Source organism: Pelophylax lessonae (genome assembly GCF_965119305.1).
Source record: "Pelophylax lessonae genome assembly, chromosome: 5".
In the NCBI taxonomy this organism is placed as follows: domain Eukaryota; kingdom Metazoa; phylum Chordata; class Amphibia; order Anura; family Ranidae; genus Pelophylax; species Pelophylax lessonae.
In genome coordinates this window covers 140,878,278-140,906,155 of record NC_138772.1, presented here as the reverse complement: position 1 = coordinate 140,906,155, position 27,878 = coordinate 140,878,278, and the positions used below count along the sequence as shown (strand labels likewise).

The 27,878-nt window shown below is 46.4% G+C and overlaps 2 protein-coding genes across 2 annotated transcripts in view; both read right to left on the bottom strand.

Annotated features, from left to right (window-relative positions):
* The window catches only part of PLEKHA8 (pleckstrin homology domain containing A8), a 105,598-nt gene that overhangs the window by 44,074 nt on the left and 33,646 nt on the right, over positions 1-27,878 (bottom strand). The window contains exon 3 of the mRNA XM_082259470.1: positions 19,870-20,025. Within this exon, the coding sequence (XP_082115596.1) occupies positions 19,870-20,025 (156 nt within the window). The remainder of the gene's footprint in view (positions 1-19,869; positions 20,026-27,878) is intronic.
* LOC309556915 (large ribosomal subunit protein eL32-like) lies at positions 2,576-3,060 on the bottom strand. Its single transcript, XM_082259483.1, has one exon. It carries the CDS (start codon positions 3,017-3,019, stop codon positions 2,612-2,614), a length of 408 nt encoding a protein of 135 aa, XP_082115609.1. The 5' UTR covers positions 3,020-3,060; the 3' UTR covers positions 2,576-2,611.

The window sequence follows — 27,878 nt, the reverse complement described above, 5'->3', positions numbered from 1 at the left end:
TTCTACTAGATAACAGAACAGAAACTTCCTCACCTGCACTTACACTGTGTACTAAATATTTAAAGTACAGACAAGTCATTATGCACCTGTGATTTAAATGTCGGAGGACAGAAAAATCTTTGCTACAGTAAAGGGAAGAAGGAACAGGCCTTGTCACTGGGCTACTAGTGAGCGATATTCTAGCTAAATCGCAGGTGGCAGGTCACCAATTTAGAGAATTAAATTCCTAATCTGCATTTCAACAGATGTAACGACAGAAATCTTCTTTCATGCTAAAAGACATGTCAGGCATATCATAAGTAGTATTTATTGTAATGACTGTTGCGTTCAATTGTTGTATTTTAATTTGAATGAAATGTACACAAAATTCAGATGACTACTTTATTAATACTAGCATAACAAAAAATAATGGCTGATAATTTCTGGGAAACACTAAACAAAGGGATAAATATACAACAACGCAGAGGCATCTATAAATGTGCTGATGAACGGTAGCTCTAGCTGAATTATCCGTTTTGCACTTTAAAGAATTGGTCTGTGACTGCCAAAAGGTGCTAAGATTTAACGCGTTGCCAGCAGCAGTCAGCAACTACTTCACTAGAAATTTTTTATTAAATGTAATGTACCCAGAACAGCCAACCATACTCTTGGAAAATAACTTTTCACCGACTACTTGGCGTCTTTTGCACATTTCTCCTTTGTTCTGTGGAATATGTCCAAGTGACTTTTGTGAGGCTGCTTATTCTGGTTGGTCTCATTCCCCCAAGTTAGAGATAACGTGTAATTTCCCAGAAGGATTTATGAGTAAAGCTGTCCAAATATAATTATCTTGCAGGATGTCATGGCTGCTGGCTCCTGTACTGCTGATCGGTGGTGTTTTCAATGTGGAACGTTGTGAAGGATGGGTCGTTTACAGTGCTTGTCTAAGGCTTAAAGTGGATAGTTCTCCACTGGGTAGAGCGTACGTTAGGTTATAATTATTTATCCAGCTTTCTTGTAATATTCAGGAAATCAGATAACTTGCACACTTAGTCCAGAACTATGTTACTGAGCTACATTTTATTTTACTATGCAATTACGCAACAAAGCAAACACAAAAGCTATTCATAAAATGTGCCTTTTTTCTTTTGGATGAAGAGGTTAGAGTTAGATCACCAGTAATGCCTCGTACACACGCATTGATTATTGGCCAGGAAATTTCGGCCAACGTCCGATCGGCCGATTTTCGGCTTGTTAGTATGATGCTTTCAACAACCGACTCCGACTTTTCGGCCGAATAAAATCTGGTGTGCAGGCTATAAAATTTTTGTTGGCCGTCAACACAACGGCCGATTTTCCGTCAGTCAGTACAGATTTCGGCAGACAAAAATCTGATGAGCAAGACTGGGCATGCTCAGAAAAGAAAAAACACACGGAAAGTAAACCAGCACATGACATCACTTCTGAAGTAGATTTTTGTTGGCCGAGAAAATTTGTGTGCAGTCTAGGCACATTCCAAACAACAAAACACCACTCTGGACAAAAGTCGGACAATCGGTCGGCCGATAATCGTTGCGTATGTACGAGGCTTTATTCTTCTAAAGCTGTTTGTCCCTGCTGGAGAGATTTTTTTTCTAACTTCCTGTCTTGGTGATATATTGGGAAGTGAGAGGAAATCTCCCCAAAGTCAGGGGAAATCATATATAGGTCACCAAAGTAAATGTCCCCATTTGGAGTTCCCCTAAACTTCTGTTCCAGTAAAAACTGTCAAGTTGTAAGGTTTTTCCCTTTACATTCTATCAGTATAAAGTTAAGCTGGCCATACACTAGCTGAATTTAGTTTAAGAATATTAGTTTTAAAAACACTCATTCGATTTTCTAATCAGTGAGATCAAATCCACATTTGTTTTTAACCGCAGGGATCAGAAAATTCCAAGGAGTAGGATAGAAATTTGTTCAGTCGAGAAAAGTTTTCCAACAGTGAATGTGGTTTTTGTTCAGGAAAGTGCTTTCACTCTTAAATGGAATGTCAAAAACAAACAGTTTTTGAAGTACTTTCAAGCATCATTCATCAAATTATCAAATGTACTAGTGAGAATTTTTGCGTGAACATTTGTACAAAATCTCCCCAAAAACCTCTATGGCCAGCTTATGGGTAAATCTCCCCAATGAAGGCTGTAATTATTCCCCACAATATCCAAAACAAAAAAAAGAAATTGATAAAGGCTGACAGTTTCTGCACGCATGGCAGAATAGTTTAATGTGAATTAAGCTGGCCATACATGGTTTGGTCATTTTTGCTCAATCAACAGGCTGAATGAAAAAACGGAACCGATTCCCACATTTATACACTCAATGTGGATGGGGGAATCCTGCCCACTGTGCTACTGTATTGTGACAGCGGGGAGTCTCTTCTTGTTAGAATACATAGATTAGCGCCGCAGCCCATGATAGAGCGGCTTTTATCCGACAGGGCAGCTGAACAGAAGTGGATCGGTAAATCTATCTCTGGTCAACTGCAGTGGCCACACATCGATCAAAATTCGGTGGATCCCGATTCGATGGAACCGTCTGAATTTTTTTTTTTTTTTTGAAGTTTACTTTTTCTTTTATTTAACAACGTTACAGGGGTTTATTCGTTCTCCTCGCTGCGCAGTCTGGCATTGGGATTTGTCACTTTGATGGCGAGCTGTGCTGCTCCTTCCACAATAGTCTTGCGGTTCTTGGAGGAGACGTTATGAGCGATTTCAGCGCAGAATGACTTGTTGCTCATCATTAGAACATCGAGTTCCTTTACGTTGTGTACAAGGAACTTCTTGAAGCCGGTGGGCAGCGTGTGCTTGGTTTTCTTGTTGCTACCGTAACCGATGTTGGGCATCAGGATCTGACCCTTGAACCTTCTGCGGGCTCTGTTGTCAATACCTCTGGGCTTGCGCCAGTTGGGCTTAATCTTAACATAACGCTCTGACTGGTGGCGGATGAACTTCTTCGTCCGCTTCTTAAGAATATTGGGCTTCCTCAGAGGTCTAAGAGCCACCATGGTGCCGATCCGAAACGTCCGCCTTCTGCGCAGACAGCCCGAGAAAGAGAGCAACCGTCTGAAATGTAATCCAACTATGGCTACCTTAGGTGTTTGCTAGTCAGATAGTAATTGTTGTTGTGTGACAAGATATAGCTGCCGTGTTATATGTTTTTACCACTGGTAAGAATTGGTTAACGACACTAATTTCATGTTATGAGCACTGATAAACAAGGTCCAACTAAAAAAAGGAAGAAAAAAAAAAAAAAGTATGAAACCTACCCTTGGAGTGAAGATGAAAAAAGGGGCCATAGCTACAAGAGTGGACGGAAAGAAAATGAAAGAGAGGCCATGGCTACAAGAGTGGACGGAAAGAAGATGAAAAAAGGGGCCATGGCTACAAGAGTGGACGGAAAGAAGATGAAAAGCGGGCCATGGCTACAAGAGTGGACAGAAAGAAGATGAAAAAGGGGGCCATGGCTACGAGAGTAGACGGAATCACTGGAGTCCGACGGCAATCCTAATTCTTGATTAAAATGCAAGATACCCAGCTGAGCTACGATTAAGGCTGGCCATACGTGGATTGAAATTCAGCCAGTTCAGCAGGGCCCCTCCGAATTTCAATCTATGTATGGGCAGGCTACCCATTTACTTTTGTACAACCAACTTGTCTGGTTTTTCCTGATCGATCAATGCCGCCGGCTATAGATGGCAGCACTGATCAGTGTATTCTAAAATCTCCCCCCTATTAGAGTACAACACAGCAGGAGTGATTCCCCTCATCCATCTCAATCTATTTTTTTATTCACCCCGCATGCTGAACGGAAAAAAAAAAAAATAATTTATAGACTGCCTAAGGCTTTGGCCGAAACAGGTTAGCGTTTTGTTGGCATTGTTGCATATTTTGGGCAGGTTTCATTTTAATCAAGAAAGAATACCATGGATCGCAGTCAAACTGCAGCATTTCTGTCAACTTTTCAATTTAACCTCTAAACTTAACCCTAGCCTTACAGGGTATATAAAACACAAGAAGAAAAATGTAATAGATCTCTGTTCACTATTCCTTAGATGTGGTGTTTGCATTGGTTTTCTTTTTCAGGTTTAGTACTTTTACAAATTCCTGTTGATCTTGCCAGAATTCCAGTGTGCTTCCTGTACACCGAACTGAAATTTCAATGTTATCAGCTTTCCCAGTTATCATCTATGTACTAAAGAACACCTCCTTCCTATGTAATAAAGGACCAGAGTGACAATGCTACTCCACAGGTACAGTACAGAGAGTGAGCATTGTCACCGTAGTACAGGATGTAATTGGCAAAATAACCAGGTAAAAAACAGGGAAAAAACCTGAAAAAATAAATCCAATGAAGCCAACACATCTAGTGACTGGTAAGAGATATATCAGCCGTCAAAATTTCCACCCGCCTGCTCGCATTCGGCGAGTGGAAATAAGCTGACGGCGAGTGTGGAGCCAGCAGGCAGGGAGACCGCTCTGATGCCCGCATACAGGAGGCGGGCCACTTCTGCCATAAGCGATCAGCCAGGAAATTGATATGAGGAGAGCCGGCCTGGATTACACAGAGAAGTTATCCCACTGACACCGCTTGAATCTGAAATGCTGGCCGCTGTTAAACAAAGTCCCGCCTCCTGGACTGGCTCCTATGATAGACAGCACATTGGTCCAATGCGGGAAAATTGAAACAGTGTGCTGTCTATCATTGGAACCTGCCCAGAAGGCAGGACTTTGTCTGACAGCGGCAGGCGTTTCAGATTCAAGCTGTGTCGCAGCGGGGGTTCCTCTCTCTGTGTGATCCGGCAGGCTCTCCTCCTGATTCCAGCCTGTGATCCCCATGCAGTGATAGGCTGCATTGATGGGCATTGATTAGCACTGATGAGGCTGCACTGATGGGTACGGATATGCTTTATATTAATATTGTTAAAGTTGTTGTTAATATTTATTTTTATAATTTAATTCTGCATAAAACATTGAACAGTTTAATTTTACAAGATAATTTATGAGGATTAGGGGTGGAATAAATTAGGGGTTGGGTCGGGCAACTGGTGGCGAGTAACTCTTAAGGCTCTGCTAGTAGCTCAGGACTTGAAATTTTGAGCTCTGGATATAAAGTAAATTTTGTTTCTTTCTGGGTTTATGTACACTTTAACTCCTAATGCAGACTTGTACTCTCTCTTGTAACACGTCCTAGGAACATCATAGCTGGATTGCTACTCTTTAATACAGTAAAACCTTGGTTTGAGAGTAACTTGGTTTAAGAGCGCTTTGCAAGACAAGCAAAATTTTCAAATAAATTTTGACTTGATATACAAGCGATGTCTTGATATACAAGTAGCCTCAAGTCACAGCTAAGTATAAAAGAGAAGAGAGGCGCCTCTAAGTGTAGCAATATGGTTAAATTTAATGAAGGTACAACATTTAGCAACTCACATGGTTGATGATTGGAACAGGCACATCTAAGGATGCAGGCATCCGGGGTAAAGCTGTCCACATAGACCGTCCTCCGCACCCACATCTACATCATCCCTTCCATGCTGCCCCTCGCTTTCAGATCGCTTTACTGCAGGGTGGTCTTCCCGGTCAGGATTACAGACTGGCAGCTGGCGGTGCAGAAGATAGTCTATGTGGACAGCTTTACCCCGGATGCCTGCATACTTAGATGTGCCTGTTTTATTCATCAACCATGTGAGTTGCTAAATGTTGTACCTTCATTAAATGGAACCATATTGCTACACTTAGAGGCGCCTCTCTTCTCTTTTATACTCTGTAGCTCCTGCTGGATTTTGCTTCTAATCCCCTTATGGAAGCGGCTATTTATGGATGTACATTTTATGTAACCTATCGCAATGCTATAATCTTTTTATATGGAATATAAACTGAAGGATTGGATTATGAATAAATGGTTGTGGAACGTATCATCTGCGTTTCTATTATTTCTTATGGGGAAATTCGCTTTGATATAAGAGTGCTTTGGATTACAAGCATGGTTCCGGAACGAATTATGCTCGCAATCCAAGGTTTTACTGTATTCTTATAATCATGTCCAGCTATATGTAGTACACATATTGCCAAAGAACTTGAATAGGTCCTGACATGCTGCTGTCCAAGTCAAACTAGCTGGGGGTTGAGAAAGCGATCAGTAGGGCTGAATGATATTCAATTTTAACATCGACATTGCGTTGTGAGCGATAGTCACATCGCCAGAACAGCGATGGTGTAGGGAAGTATCACAGTGTGGAAGGCAGAGAAGTCGGGACTCACAGTGAGTAGAAGAACACAACCTGACATCTGTCCCCTACCCTGACATGTTCAGTCTGCCCTGGAGCTAGCAGTGAGCGCCGTGAACAGGCACACATGATTGGTTCGCTGTGCCGCTGATCACGGCGCAGGCACGTGTGATTGGTCTGCTGCTCACTGCGCTCACCGCGCAGTCAGGACATGTCAGGGGACAGATGTCAGGCTGTGTTCTTCTAATACTCACTGTGAGTCCCGACTTCTTTGCCTTCCACAGAATCCACACTGTCTTCTTAACCTGTGATACTTCCCAATCCCTACATTAACCCTGTATGGTACAATCAGAACTTGAAGGCTGCACTACTTCCTTGCATTAACATTAACCCTGTATGGTACACAATCAGAAGGCTGCAGTACTGCCTTACATTAACATTAACCCTATATGGTCAGAAGGCTGCACGTTCCGCGTGCGTGCACACGTGACTGGTTTGATGTGCCGCTGCTCACGGCACTCACCGCTCAGTCACAGCCAACATTCACAACATTCATCACTACTAAAATGCGTGACGAAGAGGATCCGCCGCAAAAAAATATCGCAATATATATCGTTGGGAAGAAAAATATCGCAATGTGATTTTTTTTCAATATCGTGCAGCCCTAGCAGTCAGTTCAGAAGACTTCCATTATGAGAGCCGGTGCACGTGTTGGAGGAGGACTTCAGTGTAACCAGAAGCCAGTGATGCACTGAGAAGCACCCAGGCAATAACAGTAGCTCCATCACCAAAAGAAAGAATTGTTAGAGGAATAAATATGAACAATGACATCAATGACTTCATACTTGTGGGACCAACTGTCTGAGGAAAAGGCAACAGTTAAAGTGACATACACGTCAAATGTGAATTATTCAGGCTGCCAGTGCCGACATCTCTTCCCTGGTGGTCATAGTGATGCTTTGGCTTCCAAAAACAAGCATAGTGATAAAGAATTCTAAAAGTCTCTTACAGCATGCATTTCCCAGGTCTGTGACTCAAAAGTATTGAAGCCAGAGATAGCAGCCCACATGCCTCTCTCTAACAAATGTACTTTAAACAATATAGTTTCTTTTCGCTCTGTTAAAATATACAATTAATTTATGGTGTTAAGATCAAGCACAGATAAATCCACACTCCATTCAAAAACACATATTTCAGCTGGTTGGAGTGTACACTACAGTCAATTGTACTGTATGTCTCCTATTGCCAGATCTCTGCTCTTGATTTCCCAGTTCTGTACTGCTCACATGGGCATTAAGATGGGTCCTACTCTTGTATGTCCTGTAACAATAGGAGTGTTTTTTTTTTTTTTGCTCAATGTATTTATTGAATTTTGGATGTGGACAATACATAAAGATTCACATCTCCAGATAAGTCTTACAAACTGGTGTCATAGTTGTTAGTAGATTTGAAGAGTACAGAGGATAATAAAATATGGTGTACAAACGAACATAGTGTTGTATTTTCGCATCAAAAAAAGGGTAATCGTTGAATTAACTAGACTAGAAAGGAAAAAAAAAATTGGTGGGGGGGGGGGGAGGGTTGAGTGAAGAGGAGAAATAAAATAAGGGGGGGGGGGTTAGAGTAAGAGGGTGGACAGAAGAGGGAAGGGGGAGTAGTGGACACATCTTCTACCTCAACTTAACTTTAGAGACAAATTTCTTGGTCAAATCCTGCCAGAAGTTGAAGTGATTTATTTGAAGAATGCTAATGGAGAGATAGGAGCAACCAAAGGAGGGACTTCCATTTCACAGTCGTAGGGAACAAAGCCAGGAACTATGGCAGACAGGAGGTATTTTTATATTTTTTAGTGTTCGCAAACAATAAAAGAAGGCAGGGCTGGGTCTTCTTTGCTTTACTAACCCATTAGCTAGGGTGCTCTGAGCTCTCTTTCTTAACCAAGGTTCCTTCTGAGGTTGCTAGGGGTTTCTATGATAAATTGATCTCCCACCTACACTGAACACCAATGCAAGAGGGGAATTTTCCATATAGGCAGAGAGGTGGGTAGCTCTGTTAGCACAGCTATGCAGGATCTGCATGTCACCTCTATTCTTTGCTTTGCTACATTTCTTCTTTATCTAAAAGATATTTTAGTTACAGCCACTCCTATAGATAACCTTTCAAAGTGACATTGTCAATATACAAAAAAAAAACAGCATGACTGCAGGCTCAAATACTGCAGATTTAATTCCAATCCTCAGAAATAGAAAAGCAGGCGTAAGGGTAACCTGAACTAAGGAAACATTGAGACTGTCTTTGCAAAAAAAAAAAAAAAATGAGGACAATTCTACGACTGTCATGTCTGTCACTCAAGCCGAATATTTAGCACAAGGGTTCTGCCATCTCTCTGAGTTTTAATGTTTACAGAAAGTACAACTAGCTATTCAGAAAGAGGTCAGCCTCCCTATTTCTTTCATGGCTTTAAAGTGACTATGTCAGGCCATTCTGAAAAGGGGTACCCTGAATAGGAATACCCAACTTCAGGGTAGTGTCAGAACCATTGCTTTACTGCCTCTGACTCCTTTCAAACTTCTATTGGCCTGTTGCCATGATGAGCTGCCTCATTGGTCAAAAGGGATGTGTGGGCAGTAGAAGAAGGGGGTGGGGGTAGGTTAAACCAACCTTTTTCAGGTTCTTAAGGAGTGCCATTTAAAAATGCCTTTAAAATTACACAAAAATTGTCAACAAGCTGACAGGTAGATCAAGCCTGTATTCTTTGTTACACAAAGCCACAGGTTTATATTTTGCAGCAATACAACCATGGGCATTGCATGGGCCAACTGCTGGTATCATCTGTTGATAAGCAGGCCATCGGGCACCTAAGGGTGTCCTTGTTTGCCCCTCCCCTGGCCCTATCTGGAATACTAGTCAGTACCAGTATGTAAAGGTATATTGATTTGTAAAATTAGTGTTGAGTGTCCTACATGTGTAGATGCTGCTGTGATATGTAAAACTAGTATTTTTTTTTTTCTTTTACATTATAGCATGGGGTATAGCTCAAGACAATGCAGAATTTTAAAGGGTGCCTTGGCAGAAAGAAGGTTAAACTCTGCAATAACATGGAAGAGATAGAACAGGCTGGTTCAGAGCAGCCTGAAATTAAAGCATGCAGAAAGCATTGAAAGGTACTGTAGGTACAAATTCAAGGAAGTATTTGCCTTCTTAGTAAGTGTTAGCGGATCACTTTAAATAGGTAAAAGCCCAACTCTGGGCTAAAATGATCCTGGAGTGGAGCTGTAATGGATCAAAGTCAGATGCTTGATTAATCTTAATCGCCTTTTGAAGTGGCCCACTCAGAGCCCAGACCTTAACCCCATAGAGATGCTGTGGAAGGACTTCAAGAGAGTCGTTCACACCAGACATCCTACAAATGTGTCTGAGCTAAAGCAGTTTTGTATAGAAGAATTGTGAAAAGTTCCTCCTGAACTTTGTGCAGGTCTGATAAAGAGCTACTGAAAGCGCTTGCTTGAAGTTGTTACTGCCAAAGGAGGTTCAACTTACTGTTAACCAGGGGAGGACTGGGCCAGGGGGCAGAGGGGCAAATGCCCCCTGGGCCGCTCTGATGTCCTGTAAAAAGGCTGCACTGCTTCTGCCACAGACATGCTTGAAGGATTCCTGGTGAAGAGAAGTAAAAAGTCTCTGCCACTTACCGACTGAGGGCAGGATGAAGACAAGGACAGAGCGCAGACCTCCCTGCCCAGCATGGATAGTGTAAACTGTGTCTGAGCACAGTACGGTTCCAAGCCCCAACCGAGCTGTGCCAGCTCCCCCCAACAGTCCCCTGCTGGGCAGGTTGGGAACCTGGATTCAGCCGGTGATTAGTGAGTACCTGGAGCAGGGCTTCAGATTGGAATGGGGGTCAGGAGGAGGATGGGAAGAGGGAGAGTGGGGCAGAGTGGCTGCACCATGGGCCTATGGTTTCTACTTGCCTCCTGGGCTTAAATTTGCCAGTCTGCCCCTGCTGTTAACGCCAAGGTTCACTTACTTTTTCTTCCAACACTGTGAATGTTTAATGGATGTGTTCAATAAGGATGCAAAAAATTAGAATTGTTTGTATGTTAGGAGCTTAAGCCCATTGGGGGGAATTCAGTAAGGCTGCTGCTCCACTTCTCTGGTGTTGATCCCTCGTTAAATGTATTGTGTGAAATTCAATGAAGCAGTTCCGACACTCATGGTTCTGACAGCAACTTGTGCACTAAATTCAGGTAGTTCTAAAATGCGCCACTTTTATATTGTGTCATGTTTAATGATCCACTTTTGTATTGTGTCATGTTGAATGATCCACTTTTATATTGTGTCATGTTGAATGATCCACTTTTATATTGTGTCATGTTGAATGATCCACTTTTATATTGTGTCATGTTGAATGATCCACTTTTACATTTTGCGCATTCAATGGGACACAACGTAAAAGTGGAGCTAATAAATCTTTACAGAGAGAAAAACAGTTTCAGACAGATCTGGCAAAAGTCTCTATCGTGCATTTTAAAACTGTGCTAAATTAAAGTTCTAGACAGGTATATGCATTTGGTGCATTCATCACCACTTTTAGAATGCATGAGAAACACTTTTGCAAAGTTGACAGTCTTTATGAATTCTAGGGATGAGGATTAGATCATATTTTATGGCAAATTATTGTTGAAAACCAGTTAATTCCTAGGGGTTAATAAAAGCTGACATTTGTAAGCACACCTATCAGTGGTGAATGGTTTGTCTTAACCCTCTAACTGCTACATCTGTAGGGCAGCTTATTCTGCTGAAAACCAACCGGCTTACTGGCTAAATCACCAGGTTTAAATGAAAGAAAGCCTTAAAAAACCGAATGCAGCCATCACATCTAAGAATTGGAAAGCTGCAATAGGATAAATGTTTGCTTTTGGGTTTTATACTGCTTTAAAAAAAAGCCTATTGTTGTTATTTGTACGCTGATACATGTACTTTCTTGTTTTCTATTTTTAATTAAAAAAAACTACATAGAAAAAGCTACTGTTGATATGAACAGGCACTTCTTCTGCAGTTAGAATTTCTAACAGCATTTTTTTGTCACTTTAAGAGCACCCATGATTAGGGTTGAGCGGACACCTAGATGTCCGTGTTCGACGGGTTCGGCCGAACTTTAAAAAAAAGTCCGGGTCCGTGTCCCGGACTTTTACCGAACTTTTCCCGGACACCGAACCCCATTGAAGTCAATGGGGACCCGAACTTTAAGGCACTAAAATGGCTCTAAAACACCAAAGGAAAGGGCTAGAGTGCTGCAAATGGCAGCAAAACGTAATTAAGAGCATGGCAAGTGCTCTGCAAACAAATCTGGATAGGGAAATAACTTAAAACAACAAAAAAAACCAGAAAAATAAAACAATGTTCTTTTTCATCTCTGAAGGACGAGGCCCATATGGAGTAGGAGGGAGGTTGAGGTGGTGGTGGATGTGGCGGTGACATAGGCATGCGCACAGGGTGTGCCGGGTGTGCCTGGGCACACCCTAATCACCTAGGGCACATAGCATTGCCAGTGAGGAGATGGGAAAGATCTCACTCGGACCTGCTCTGCTCTATTTCTCTTTGCCTACAGGTACATGGCCCTGATACATTACTCTCCCTGCTGGCAAACACATGCATGTGTATTTCAACTTTGGGGTGCACACCTTAATGCAATAGGCTGCGCACACCTATGGGCAGTGGGCAGTGGAAGCGGCATCATGGGCTTGGTGCTGAGGATTTTGAAGGGCCTTAAGGGCCGTGCCTTGCCATGCACCCAGAGGAGGAAGGGTGTAGCCATGCATGCCTAATTCAACATGGGATGCTGTCTCTGAAGCCCATAAACACATCCATGCATCGGCAACTGTCCCTCCTTGTCCGGCCTTTGCGCTGTGTGGGGAGGTTCTGAGGGTGCTGCCTGGGGAAGCGAGCATAGAAGCCAGACTTCTGTGTTTACAAGTGACAGAAGAGCGGTAACAGTGAATATGGCCAACCCGGGGCATATATAAAAGGTAGGGGCCTGGAGCTGCAGCTCCAATAGCCCCTACGTTAATCTGGCCCTGAGGAGGAGGACGAGGTAGCCAACACTGCTTCTTTTCACAAATTTTAAATGAGGGTACACCCCAAAAGAGTGAGAAAGAGCAAAAATGGAACAATGGGTGGGTAAGGTCGGTATCCATTGCTATTCTGCATAAGGTACGGAAAAGTCCCGTGGGATCCATGCCTGGTTCATTTTAATGAACGTGAGCTTGTCCACATTGTCTCTGGACAGGCGGCTGCGCTTGTCTGTTATAACGCCCCCAGCCGTGCTAAATACCCGTTCAGATAATACACTGGCTGCAGGGCACGCCAGCACCTCCAAGGCGTAAAGGGCAAGCTCAGGCCATGTGCCCAATTTGGAGACCCAGAAGTTGAAGGGGGCAGACCCCTCATTCACTACATGTAGGCGTGTGCACACATACTGCTCCACCATGTTGGTAAAATGCTGCCTCCTGCTAAGACGTTCCATCTGAGCTGCTGGTGCTGCTGTTTGTTGTGGCGTGCTGACAAAGCTTTTCCACATTTCGGCCATGCTAACCCTGCCTTCTGAGGTGCTGGCGGTGCCCTGGTTGCGTTGGCGACCTCCTCCTCCTCCTCCTCTGCCTTGTGCTTCCACTGCGGCCCCGCTGTCAGATGGGAATGCCAGCAGCATGGCGTCTACCAGCGTGCGCTTGTACTCGCGCATCTTGCGATCGCGCTCCAGTGAGTGAATTAAGGACGGTACGTTGTCCTTGTAACGGGGATCCAGCAGCGTGGCCACCCAGTAATCAGCACAAGAATGTGGGCAACTCGGCGGTTGTTGTGGAGACACTGCAGCATGTAATCGCTCATGTGTGCCAGGCTGCCCAGAGGCAACGAAAGGCTGTCCTCTGTGGGAGGTGTATCGTCCGTGTCCTCTGTATCCCCCCAGCCACGCACCAGTGATGGCCATGAGCTGGCCTGGGTGCCACCCTGCTGTGAACATGGTTCCATCTCCTCCTCCAGCTCCTCCTCCTCCTCATCCTCCTCATCCTCCAGAACTGTGCCCCTGCTGGACAATTGTGTCCCTGGCGTTTGTGTGTGCAGGAACCCACCCTCGGAGCCCCTTGCGAATGACTGCCCTGAAAGCCTTGGAAATGTTACCTCTTCATCCTCCTCCTCCTCCTCATCCTGTGCCACATCCTCTTCCATCATCGCCCGAATTGTTTTTTCAAGGAGGCATAGAAGTGGGATAGTTAAGCTGAGAACGGCGTCTTTGCCATTGGCCATGTTGGTGGAGTACTCAAAACAGCGCAACAAGGCACACAGGTCTCGCATGGAGGCCCAGTTATTGGTGGTGAAGTGGTGCTGTTCCGCAGAGCGACTCACGCGTGCGTGCTGCAGCTGAAACTCCACTATGGCCTGCTGCTGCTCGCACAGTCTTTCCAGCATGTGCAAGGTGGAGTTCCACCTTGTGGGCACGTCACATATGAGGCGGTGAGCGGGAAGGCCGAAGTTACGCTGCAGCGCTGCCAGGCGAGCAGCAGCAGGGTGAGAACGCCGAAAGTGCGCACAAACGGCCCGCACTTTCTGCAGCAGCTCTGACATATCGGGGTAGTTTTTAAGGAACCTCTGCACCACCAAATTCAGCACATGCGCCAGGCAAGGGATGTGCGTCAAACCGGCTAGGCCCAGAGCTGCTATGAGATTTCGCCCAGGCCGGGCTTGAGGCTCGCTGGCAGCAACCACTCATTTGTCTGCTGTTCCATGCTCCTCCACAACTCCTGCGCGGTGTGTGGTTTGTCCCCCAAACAGGCAAGTTGCCTGCTGTCGTTTACCCCTGGCCGTGCTGAAGTTGGTGGTGAAGGTGTTACGCTGTCCGGATGAGGAGGCGGTAGAGGATGAGGAAGCGGAGTAGGAGGAGTTAGGAACATGAGGCAAACTGAAGCGCCCTGCAATCCTCGGTGGTGGAAGGACATGCGCCAAATTGCTATCCGCCTCAGGCCCATCCGCCACTGCATTTACCCAGTGTGCCGTTAGGGAGATATAACACCCCTGACCGTGCTTACTCGTCCACGTATCGGTAGTTAGGTGGACCTTGGCACAGATGGCGTTGCACACCTGATTTTTTCCCCCACTTGGTTGTGCAGGGAAGGGATGGCTTGCCTGGAAAAGTAGTGGCGGCTGGGCACGACGTACTGTGGGACAGCCACCGACATAAGGTTTTTAAAACTGTGCGTCTCCACCAGACGGAATGACAGCATTTCAAAGGCCAATAATTTTGAAATGCTGGCATTCAGGGCCAGGGATCGCGGGTGGGTAGGGGGGTACTTCCTCTTCCTCTCAAGTGTTTGGGAGATGGAAAGCTGAACGCTTCCACGGGACATTGTGGAGATGGTTGTTGGTGACCCAGGTGGTGGTGTTGCTGACAGATCGTCTGTTTGCGGGGTGGCAGGTGCCGGTATCACTACAGATGTGGCTGGAGCGGCCGAGACTGCAGCAGAAGAGGAAGCAGGATGAGCCAGAGACGTTTCTTGGTTTTGAAGGTGTGTACTCCACTGCAGCTCGTGCTTTGCACTTAGATGCCTGATCATGCAGGTTGTGCTCAGGTTGAGAAGGTTTATGCCTCGCTTCAAGCTCTGATTGCACAGGGTGCAAACCACTCGTGTCCTGTCATCAGCACATTTTCTAAAGAACTTCCACGCTAGAGAACTCCTTTGAGCTGACTTTGGTGCGCTCGTTCCCTTGCTGCGTTGGGCAGTAGCGGGCGTAGTGTCTAGGGCACGGCCGCTCCGCTTCTGCACCCTGCTCCCTCTTCTGCTGTGCTGGTGGCTCTGTGCGACCACCGCCTCTTCCTCCAAACTACTCAGGTCACCTGCATGACGTTCATTCCATGTGGGGTCGAGGACCTCATCGTCCTCCACATCATCTTCCACCCAGTCTTCACCCCTGCCCTCCTTGTCGGTCTCCACAATGCTGAACGCCGCAGCAGTTGGCACCTGCGTTTCGTCATCATCGGAGACGTGCTGCGATGATCCTTGCATGTACTCATCTTGAGAAATAAGTGGTTGGGCATCGCTGCACTCAATCTCTTCCACTTCTGGGGCAGGGCTAGGTGGATGGCCCTGGGAAACCCTGCTGACAGAGTCATCAAAAAGAAGAAGAGACTGCTGTATGGCTTGGGGCTCAGACTGCTTGCCTGATTTGCAAGGGGGTGAGGTGAAAGACGGTTGGACATCGGCTGCAGGTGCCAACTGTGACCTTTCTGCAGTAGACTGGGTGGGAGACAATGTGAAGGAACTGGAGGCACTGTCAGCAGCAAACCAATCTACTATCGCCTCCACTTGTTCTGGCCTCATCACTTCTAGGGGCGTATGATGCCCTACCAAATACTGATGCAGGTTCTGTCGCCTACTCACACTTGAGGAAGGTGTTTCACTTGTGCGTGTAGCTGGCACAGATCGACCACGTCCTCTCCTTGCAACAGGAGCTCTACCAGCAGCACCATGACCCAGGCCACGGCCCTTATTTGACGGTCTCCTCATATTTCTGTAATTTAAGATCTTGCCCTAGAAAGGTTTTTATTGAATAGCGGAATAGGAAATATGATCCAAAAAAGTGTATGTATCTCGCACGTACAAAACCACACTAGGCCCCAATTACTATTGTTTCTACCCCTAAAAGGATGGATGAGGAGTAGGAGGCGTATGGAACAGACAGCACCCTCAAATCTTCAGAAGTATGAGATGAACCTCAAAAACTTGGAAAGGTGGATCTCACACGTACCGACACAGACTATACCGCAATTCAATTGATCCTCAAAGGTTTTTATTGAATAGCGGAATAGGAAATATGATCAAAAAAAGTGTATGTATCTCGCACGTACACCACCACACTAGGCCCCAATTACTATTGTTTGTACCCCTAAAAGGATGGTTGAGCAGTAGGAGGAGGAGTATGGAACAGGCAGCACCCTCAAATCTTCAGAAGTATGAGATGAACCCCAAAAACTTGGAAAGGTGGATCTCACACGTACCGACACAGACTATCACGCAATTTAATTGATCCCCAAAGGTTTTAATTGAATAGCGGAATAGAAAATATGATCAAAAAGAAAGTGTATGTATCTCACACGTACACCACCACACTAGGCCCCAATTACTATTGTTTGTACCCCTAAAAGGATGGTTGAGGAGTAGGAGGAGGAGTATGGAACAGGCAGCACCCTCAAATCTTCAGAAGTATGAGATGAACCCCAAAAACTTGGAAAGGTGGATCTCACACGTACCGACACAGACTATCACGCAATTTAATTGATCCCCAAAGGTTTTAATTGAATAGCGGAATAGAAAATATGATCAAAAAGAAAGTGTATGTATCTCACACGTACACCACCACACTAGGCCCCAATTACTATTGTTTGTACCCCTAAAAGGATGGTTGAGCAGTAGGAGGAGGAGTATGGAACAGGCAGCACCCTCAAATCTTCAGAAGTATGAGATGAACCCGAAAAACTTGGAAAGGTGGATCTCACACGTACCGACACAGACTATCACGCAATTTAATTGATCCCCAAAGGTTTTAATTGAATAGCGGAATAGAAAATATGATCAAAAAGAAAGTGTATGTATCTCACACGTACACCACCACACTAGGCCCCAATTACTATTGTTTGTACCCCTAAAAGGATGGTTGAGGAGTAGGAGGAGGAGTATGGAACAGGCAGCACCCTCAAATCTTCAGAAATATGAGATGAACCCCAAAAACTTGGAAAGGTGGATCTCACACGTACCGACACAGACTATCACGCAATTTAATTGATCCCCAAAGGTTTTAATTGAATAGCAGAATAGAAAATATGATCAAAAAGAAAGTGTATGTATCTCACACGTACACCACCACACTAGGCCTCAATTACTATTGTTTGTACCCCTAAAAGGATGGTTGAGCAGTAGGAGGAGGAGTATGGAACAGGCAGCACCCTCAAATCTTCAGAAGTATGAGATGAACCCCAAAAACTTGGAAAGGTGGATCTCACACGTACCGACACAGACTATCACGCAATTTAATTGATCCCCAAAGGTTTTAATTGAATAGCGGAATAGAAAATATGATCAAAAAGAAAGTGTATGTATCTCACACGTACACCACCACACTAGGCCCCAATTACTATTGTTTGTACCCCTAAAAGAATGGTTGAGGAGTAGGAGGAGGAGTATGGAACAGGCAGCACCCTCAAATCTTCAGAAGTATGAGATGAACCCCAAAAACTTGGAAAGGTGGATCTCACACGTACCGACACAGACTATCACGCAATTTAATTGATCCCCAAAGGTTTTAATTGAATAGCGGAATAGAAAATATGATCAAAAAGAAAGTGTATGTATCTCACACGTACACCACCACACTAGGCCCCAATTACTATTGTTTGTACCCCTAAAAGGATGGTTGAGCAGTAGGAGGAGGAGTATGGAACAGGCAGCACCCTCAAATCTTCAGAAGTATGAGATGAACCCCAAAAACTTGGAAAGGTGGATCTCACACGTACCGACACAGACTATCACGCAATTTAATTGATCCCCAAAGGATTTAATTGAATAGCGGAATAGAAAATATGATCAAAAAGAAAGTGTATGTATCTCACACGTACACCACCACACTAGGCCCCAATTACTATTGTTTGTACCCCTAAAAGGATGGTTGAGCAGTAGGAGGAGGAGTATGGAACAGGCAGCACCCTCAAATCTTCAGAAGTATGAGATTGTGTTCACTGTACCCCACAAAGATTGTGTTCACTGCACCCCACAAAGATTGTGTTCACTGCACCTCAAAAAGGATTTTGTTCACTGCACCTCAAAAAGGATTTTGTTCACTGCACCCCACAAAGATTGTGTTCACTGCACCCTAAAAGGATTTTGTTCACTGTACCCCCCAAAGATTGTGTTCACTGCACCCCACAAAGATTCTGTTCCCTGTACCCCACAAAGATTGTGTTCACTGCACCCCACAAAGGATTTTGTTCACTGCACCCCAAAAAGATTGTGTTCACTGCACCCCAAAAAGGATGTTGTTCACTGCACCCCAAAAGGATTTTGTTCACTGCTCCCCAAAAAGATTGTGTTCACTGCACCCCACAAAGGATTTTGTTCACTGCACCCCAAAAAGATTGTGTTCACTGTACCCCCCAAAGATTGTGTTCACTGCACCCCACAAAGGATTTTGTTCACTGCACCCCAAAAGATTGTGTTCACTGTACCCCCCAAAGATTGTGTTCACTGCACCCCACAAAGATTCTGTTCACTGTACCCCACAAAGATTGTGTTCACTGCACCCCACAAAGGATTTTGTTCACTGCACCCCAAAAAGATTGTGTTCACTGCACCCCAAAAAGGATTTTGTTCACTGCACCCCAAAAAGGATGTTCACTGCACCCCAAAAAGGATTTTGTTCACTGCACCCCACAAAGATTGTGTTCACTGCACCCCACAAAGGATTTTGTTCACTGCACCCCAAAAAGATTGTGTTCACTGCACCCCAAAAAGGATTTTGTTCACTGCACCCCAAAAAGATTGTGTTCACTGTACCCCCCAAAGATTGTGTTCACTGCACCCCACAAAGATTCTGTTCACTGTACCCCACAAAGTTTGTGTTCACTGCACCCTAAAAGGATTTTGTTCACTGCACCCCAAAAAGGATTTTGTTCACTGCACCCCAAAAAGGAGGTTGTTCACTGCACCCCAAAAAGGAGGTTGTTCACTGCACCCCAAAAAGGATTTTGTTCACTGCACCCCAAAAAGATTGTGTTCACTGCACCCCACAAAGATTGTGTTCACTGCACCCCACAAAGGATTTTGTTCACTGCACCCCAAAAAGATTGTGTTCACTGCAGCCCAAAAAGATTGTGTTCACTGCAGCTCACACACAGAAAAATGGATGTGGATCACTGACACCTGCCTATCTCCTATCCCACACCACACAGCAATATCGATTGTAGTTTGTAGAACACAGTTTCCCTAAAATTCAGCAGCAGCAGCAGCCTCTCCCTAACAGGATTGAGAAGAGATCGTAGATCACAGCAATATCGATTGTACTTTGTAGAAGACACTGACCCTATAATTCAGCAGACTCTATCCCTAAAATGCCTACAACTCGCCCTGCCTAAACACTCCGACCTGTCCCTCAATTCTATCCGGACACAAATGGTTTTTTCCTGCCTGTCTTTCCCTAATCAGCAGCCAGCACGTTGATGTGTGCTCTGTCCCTGATCTAAGCAGCAGAATGAAGACGCTGCGGCTGCCTGGAACTTATAAAGACTTGGTCACATGCTTCAGACGGCCAATCACAGCTACTGAGACATTTGCAGGCATGGCTGGGATGGCTTAAGGCACACCAGTTAAACGATTGTTGATTGGCTGTTGAAAGCCCGCCATGAAAAGAGCGCCAAAGCATGCAAAACCCGGAAATAAAACGACCGAACACGGATTTTTACCCGAACATACAGTAAAGTGTCCGTGTCCGTGTTCGGGTACAAAAAATCCAATTATTCGGTACGAACACGAATAATACAGTCCGTGTTCGCTCAACACTACCCATGATGCATGAACTGACCATCTTACCCTTCTCTTTCTTGGTTCTTATGTCAGTTATACAGGCTTTTGCAGATCCCAATGCCACCAGCCACTGCTGTCGCTCTGCCGCTGTCCTGGCTTTCAGATAGAAGTACTGTTCTCCCGGAATAGCCAGGTCCATCCGTGTGCTATCTGTAGGATGAACTGGCAACACAATATAACATACTGTTTAAAAGGCATATAGTAAAATATAATCCATAACAATAAGAATTTATTTAATGAGAAAATACACTTTTTTAAAGTAACCCAGTATACAGTAACCCAGTATCTCACAAAGTGAGTACACTCCTCCCATTTTGCAAATATTTTATTATATCTTTTCATGTGACAACACTGAGTGCCAGTTCACATATGTGCGGCTGCGGCGATCGCATGTAATATCGGAGCGCACTGCTCCTTCATTACATGCGATCGGGTGTGCGGTGCGAATTTAGCCATACACTTTGTATGGCTAAATTCGCACTGCACCCGCAGTAAAGACGCACATGACCCTTTTTTTGAGCCGCATCAGGATCGGATCGCACAGTGGTTCACACTTGTGCGATCTGATCCTGTGCGAACTGTCAGATCGCACTGCGATATGCGATCAAACTGGGGGTGTCGTTAACATCAGATTGACACCCCCAGCGTTTCGCATATGGCAGTGTGAACTGCCAGGGGTGCGTTTGCGATGTGGGAACAGGCTGCGAATTCGCAGCCTTCCCGCATCACATAAGTGTGAACCGAGCCTTAAGAAATGACACTTTGCTACAATGTAAAGTAGTGAGTGTACAGCTTGTATAAAAGTGTAAATTTGCTGTCCTTTAAAAAAAAACTCAACACAGCCGCTGGCAACAAAAAGTGAGTACACCCCTAAGTTAAAATGTCCAAATTGGGCCCAATTAGCGACACAATGTTGTCATAGAGGAGTGGAAGAGGACTCCAGTGGCAACCTGTGAAGCTCTGTTGAACTCCATACCCAAGAGGATAAAGGTAGTGCTGGATAATATGGTGGCCACACAAAATATTGACACTTTGAGCCCAATTTGGACATTTTTCACTTAGGGGTGTACTCACTTTTGTTGCCAGCGGTTTAGACATTCTTGGCTGTGTGTTGACTTATTTTGAGGGGACAGCAAATTTTACACTGTTATACAATCTGTACACTCACTACTTTTCATTGTAGCAAAGTGTCATGCTTGACTGTAGGCAAGACACACTTATCTTTGTACTCAACACCTGGTTGCCACCACACACGCTTGACACCATCTAAACCAAATAAGTTTATCTTGGTCTCGTCAGACCACAGGACATGGTTCCAGTAATCCACGTCCTTAGTCTGCTTGTCTTCAGCAAACCATTTGCGGGCTTTCTTTTGCATCATCTTTAGAAGAGGCTTCCTTCTGGGACGACAGCCATGCAGACCAATCTGATGCAGTGTGGGGTGTATAGTCTGAGCACTGACGGGCTGACCCCCCACCCCTTCAACCTCTGCAGCAATGCTGGCAGCACATCTATTTCCCAAAGAAAAACTCTGGATATGACGCTAAGCATGTGCACTCAACTTCTTTGGTCGACCATGGCGAGGCCTGTTCTTAATGGAACCTGTCCTGTTAAACCACTGTATGGTCTTGGCCACCATGCTGCAGCTCAGTTTCAGGGTCTTGGCAATCTTCTTATAGCCTAGGCTATCTTTATGTAGAGCAACAATTCTTTTTTTCAGATCATCAGAGAGTTCTTTGCCATGAGGTGCCATATTGAACTTCCAGTGACCAGTATGAGAGAGAATGATAACACCAAATTTTACACACCTGAGACCTTGTAACACTAACGAGTCACATGACACCGGGGAGGGAAAATGGCTAATTGGGTCCAATTTGGACATTTTCACTTAGGGGTGTACTCACTTTTGTTGCCAGCGGTTTAGACATTATTGGCCTTGTGTTGAGTTATTTTGAGGGGACATCAAATTTACACTGTTATATAAACTGTCCATTTGCTCCCGCTGCTGTCATTCAAAGTCAATCAGGAGGGAGAGTCCGGGACAGCCGAGGGACTTGTAGACATCACTGGATGGGGCTTAGGTAAGTATTAGGAGGTGCTGGGGTGGCTGCTACACACAGAAGGCTTTTTTTTCCTTATATATGGAATGCATCAAGATAAAAAAACATTCTGCCTTTACAACTCCTTTAGGATGCAAAAGAAGCTGACCAAGGCCCTTAATGCCCTCCTCACACCTATGTGGTGCGTTACTGTATGCAAATGAATGTTGCATTAAGGCTAAAATTTGTCTGTCAACCGTACCCTAGTCCACAGACTACAGCCACAGAACACAGTGTACCACAAGGAAGGATAGTGGCCTTAGTGCGATGGGGTGGCATTTTCAATACATGGCACTACAATTTACTAATGCTTGCATGCAGTACCATGCATTGCAAAATTATGCATGTTACTGAAACACAAGTGTGAATGGGCTTTTATGGTTTGATCATGATTCTAACCTATATAATTTTCCCTTTGTTTTTATACTGTACATGTCCAGTCGTGAACTAGAGAGAACATTTCTTGGCCCTCAGCATGTCACAGCTTTCATTGCTTTTCTCTGAATAAGCTCTATAGCGGACATGTATGTAAAAGCATTTTTTTTTTTTATTTGCTTTGGATTGAGCAGGAAACTGTGAGATGGTTTTTAGGTTGTTTGCTGTCTGTGTCTCCACTGGAGAAAATTACCCCTCTATTTGTACTAGTGACCACTGGGTTTTTACCCTGTTCTGCTGAATATTTTTTTACAATACAAACGGTTCCTTTATTGAATAAAGTGGAAGGACACATGTACAAATATAACAAACACAGAACAGGTCAACAACAAATACAGTATCGTGCAAATAATCCTCAGCAACTCAAGACAGTCATGTAGAAGAGATAAACATTCAGCCCTCCCTCCACACCTCCGCCCGGGAACACCCCATGCAGACTCAGGGTCAGCCACCGCACCTAACTCATAGATGCCATCCAAGGTTGCCAGACCCTGTCAAACTTCTTAGGACAGTTTCGCAACATATATGTTAATTTATACAGCGGTAGGACAGCATCAATGGAGTGTTCCCAGGAGATTACCGAGGGGGGGGAAGGGGCAATCCATTTCAAAATTATTTCCCTCTTAGCATAATACAACAGGTAACTAATGAGCAGTTTTGTGGGTCTAGGCCTCTGATCATCATCCACAATACCCAGTAGGGCCAGCGCCGGTGAGAGCCGAAGAGAAAGGTCTAGTCTATGATTTATAACATCAAAAATCTGCACCCAGTATCGCGCTATCACTGGGCACTCCCAAAACATATGCAAGAAAGTCCCTTCAGAGGTCAGACAGCGCGGGCAATTCGGAGATCTCTGGGGGAAGATCCTATGTAATCTCTGGGGGGTATAATAGATTCTGTGCAAGAATTTGGTCTGAATCAGTCTGTCCCTGGCAGATATCATTAATTTAGTACCCGCCTCAAAACAATCCTCCCATTCCTCTCTATCCATGTCAGGGATGTCCCCCCTCCAAAGGTCCCAGAGCTTGTCCATACGTGGAGAGTGAGTGCACTGCAGCGTAAGGTAAAGGGACGAGAGCGGCTTAGTTACCACCTCATGAGCCAATAAGTCCTCATCCATCTCGGCAGACCCCGCGTCCGACGGAGATCAGCAAAAGGGAAGACAGTACCCACCGGGCACACATCCCGGAGAGTCCACACCTCATACCTAGCCCACAACTGAGGGTCGTGCAAGGACCATAAATGCGGCAGGTTGGGGTTCCCCCACAAGGGGCACACGGGGGACCACGCGGTGGAGCTCAGAAAGCGCCGACGCGCAGCCACCCACACCCGCAGAGTGACCCTAGTGGGCAGGAGAGCCGGCGGGCAAGCCCGCAGCCCCCTGTACACCAGGTTGCTAAGGCCCTGCAGGGAACCGATCAGAGCCGCCTCCAAGCAAACAGCTGCATTGCCTCTCGATTGTGCATACCACCAGCCCACAGTAACCAGCACCACCGCCCAGTAATAAGTCCGGTAATCAGGCATGGCCAAACCACCACAGCTAGTGGGAAGGCACAGGGTAGTCCTTGCCAAACGGGGAGATTTCCCAGCCCAAACAAAGGAGCTCACAATCCCATCAATGAGTTTAAAAAAGGAAAGAGGCAGCCAGCTTGGACAATTCCTGAAAAAATACAGAAATTTAGGTAAAAATATCATTTTGAGCAGGTTGATTCTTCCTATGAGGTTAAGCGGCAGAGAGGCCCACATCGCACAGCGCTCCCGAAGATGGGTAACAAGGGGGTCAAGGTTCGACGTTCTATACGTGGCCGGGTCCCTACGGACCTCCACACCCAAATAGCGGAACTGATCCACCCATCGCAGAGGGGTCACAGCAGCACCCGCCCTGGTCCACCCATCCAGGGGAAACAGGACCGACTTGGACCAGTTTATCCTAATACCCGAAAAGCGACCAAATTCGTCGAAGATCTCCAGGGCAGCCCTCAAGGAGGAGTCAGCATCCTGCAGGTACAGAAGAGCGTCATGTGCATACAAAAGATATTTTCTCCTCCAGGGGGCCCACCCGCAAACCCACAACGGAAGGCGAGCTCCGGATCAAAATGGCTAGGGGTTCCAGTGCTAAAGCAAATAAGGAGGGCGAAAGCGGGCAGCCCTGCCGAGTACCCCGCCGCAGCGGGAAGGACTCAGAGAGCCCCCCCGAAGTGCGGACCCTTGCCACTGGTGAGCGATACAGCATCTGCAGCCAGGTCAGAAATTTAGGACCAAAGCCAAAGCGCTGCAGCACTGCCCAGAGAAACCTCCACTCCACAGAGTCGAAAGCCTTCTCGGCATCGAGAGAGGCTATGACACGTTGACCACTGTTAGCATGAGCAGCCACTAGGTTGAGAAAGAGCCGGCGCAGATTGATATCAGTCCCCTTCCCTGGCATAAAACCCGTTTGGTCCGCCTGCACCAGCACATCGAGGACCCCAGCAAGCCTGCGTGCCAGCACCTTTGCTAAGATTTTGGCATCAACGTTGATTAATGAAATTGGCCTATATGATGCACAGTCCTCCGGATCCTTCCCAGGCTTGGGGACCAGCACAATGACCGCTTCCATCATGGAGGGCGGAAGAGAGCAATGGGAGAAACTGTGCTCAAACAGGGTGACCAAACGGGGGGCTAAAAGTTCTCGATAGACCGTGTACACCTCCGTGGGGAGACCATCCACCCCCGGGGTCTTGCCAGACTGCAAGAGGCCGAGGGCCTCCTGCACCTCTTCCAACGTGATGTCCGCTTCCAGTAATTGCCTATCCCCTGTCTCCAAAACCGGGAAGTCCACCCTATCCAGGTATAAACCCAAGTCCCCGTCGGAGTAAACTGCCCGGGAGGAGTATAGTTCTTCATAGAAGGATTGGAATCTAGCAGTGATAGCCACCGGATCACGGAGGATCCCCCCATCTACAGCCCTAACACCACTAATATGAACCGGGGGGGCAATACCCCTCGCCAGCCGGGGCAAGGAGTTTACCATTCTTGTCCCCATACTCATAAACCCTTTGAGCCGAAGATAACATAGATTTCCGGGTCATCTCGGTGCGTAACAGTTGGACCTCTCTCAGTGCACCTTGCCACAACCCATAGGAGGACGGGGACGGGTCAGCGACATAAGCAGCTTCCCTTATCCGAGCCTCCTCCTCACGTTCCCCCAGAGATCTCTCAGAAGCCCTGCGCACCTCCGAGATACGCTGTCCATATTCACCCCGGAGCCAAGCCTTAAATGAATCCCAGAGGACAGGCGGTTCCGCAGTTCCTACATTAACCTGCCAAAAATGCTCAATGCCCTCCTGAACCCTCTCCTGGATCTCCTCATGTAAGGCCCAGAATCTGGAGAGCCTCCACAGACCCCCACCCGAGGGACCCCCTCTCAGCGACACCAGCAACGGCGCATGATCTGATATACCCCTGGCCAGGATGGACACCCCCGAAACCCTGCACAGCGCAGAGTGGGAGGCAAATGCCAAGTCAATCCGGGACAGGGAGCGATGAGATGCCGAATGACAGGTGTACGCACGAGTAGTAGGGTGAAATTCCCGCCACACGTCAGACAGGGTAAAGGCCTCCGCCCACTGTGCAAGGCGGGAAGGTCCCGCAGCACATCACCATGTTGAAGTCACCCAGTAGAAGAAAATCAGCCACCCCATAGCCGAGAACCACCTCCATAATTTTATTCAGGAGGGGGAGCTCAGCAGGAGGCGGGAGATACAAGCCCACCAAAACTAGAGGGGAACCACCCACCAGAGCATGAATAATGACATAGCGACCCTCAGGGTCAGTGTGGAGATCCAGAAGATTAAAGGATAAGGAGCGGTGGATCAAGACACTGACCCCACGAGCATAGCTAGAGTATACCGAGTGATAGTGAGTGCCAACCCAAGCACGTCTCAGACCCAAGATTCTAGATCCCAACAGATGAGTTTCCTGAAGTATGCAAATGTGAGGGGACTGCTGACGCAGGTAATTCAGCACCAAAGAGCGCTTGACCGCCGTACCCAGTCCCCTGACATTCCATGAAAGAATATCAAATATCAGGCATCAGAGCAGCATAAAAAGAAAAGAAGGGTGGGAAGTACCAGAGGGGTGGGCAGGGAGCAGCCACAAATTATGCAAGCATTATACTGAGGATGATATGTCCCCCCCTCACCCCCCAACCTCCAACACCCAACAGCATTTGCAACCACCGTACACATGTCAAAATCAGTACATTGAGGAACCTGTAAGAAAAACAAAGAAAACAGAAAAAAAAGAAAAACTAAATCCCAGAGGGAAAACCACATGAAATCCAGTCCGGCCAACGGTGGCCAACAACCCCCTCCCCCCACCCCGCGAGCATCCCCGAACCTGGGGTCGCACAATCCCAAAACAAAGGCCCGAGGGCTGAAAAAAACAGTAAGGAGGCACATGGTTATCCGGACCGTCCTAAGGGACCCCGGAGCCCCGGGAACCCAGGAGAAACTGATGGTCCGGAGTTCGTAAGGCAGTCTAACTCCCAAAGAGATGCGGAATCCGGCAATAAATGTCAAAATCCAAAAAAAAGGGGGGAAAAAATAGCAAAACAACACCCAGCAGAGCCAGGGGCACAGTCCTTCAAAAATAAAAATAAGGGAAAGTTCGTTACAGATATAGATGCAGTCCTTCAACAGCAACTAGGTCAGCAGGATATCCATCAGCTCACAACAGGTGAGAAGGTCAGATGCGACACGGGCAGCAGATCAAAACAGCGGGGATGAAACAGAATCCCAAACTGAGGACACAAATGGAGAGCAGATCCCCCTACCTTGGCAGCATAAGGGGGGGGGGACACAACAACGCAATCCCAGATAGCCGGTACAGCATCATCCCCTGTCCTGGGGGGGGGGGGGGGGGGGGGGAGTCTCCAACCAAGCCGCAGCATCTTTAGGCGAAGTGAAGAAACGAACAGACTCTCCGTCCACCACTGTAAGTTTAGCAGGAAACAGGACACTGTATTTAATCCCACGAGAACGCAGGGAGGCCTTGACAGCATCATAGGACTTTCGCAGCTTCTGCGTTTCTATGGAGTAATCCGGAAACAACATCAAACGGTTATTTTGATGGCGGAGCTCCCCCACAGCTCGTGCAGCCCTGAGAATTTAATCTCTGTCCCGAAAGTTCAGCAAACGGAGGATGAGAGTGCGCGGGGGGGGGATCCAGGAGGGCCCGGCTGGGGGGGGACTCTATGCGCCCGCTCCACTGTGAAATGAGGGGACAGGCGGGCAGCGGGGAGAAGCCCGCGAAACAGTTCCTCAACGAAGGTAGCAGCGTCTTTGCCCTCAGCTCCCTCAGCCAAGCCAATGATCCTTATATTGTTGCGCCTACAACGGTTCTCGGCGTCCTCGGCTCTAAACTCCAGGGTCCTCACCTTGGTCTGTAGAGTGCGGATGGCCACCGAGTGATCCGCCACAGTATCCTCCACCTGCCCCACGC

What these genes read in the sequence shown, in the direction of transcription:
- LOC309556915 (XM_082259483.1), bottom strand. Translation starts at nt 3,019, where the DNA reads ATGGTGGCTCTTAGACCTCTGAGGAAGCCCAATATTCTTAAGAAGCGG.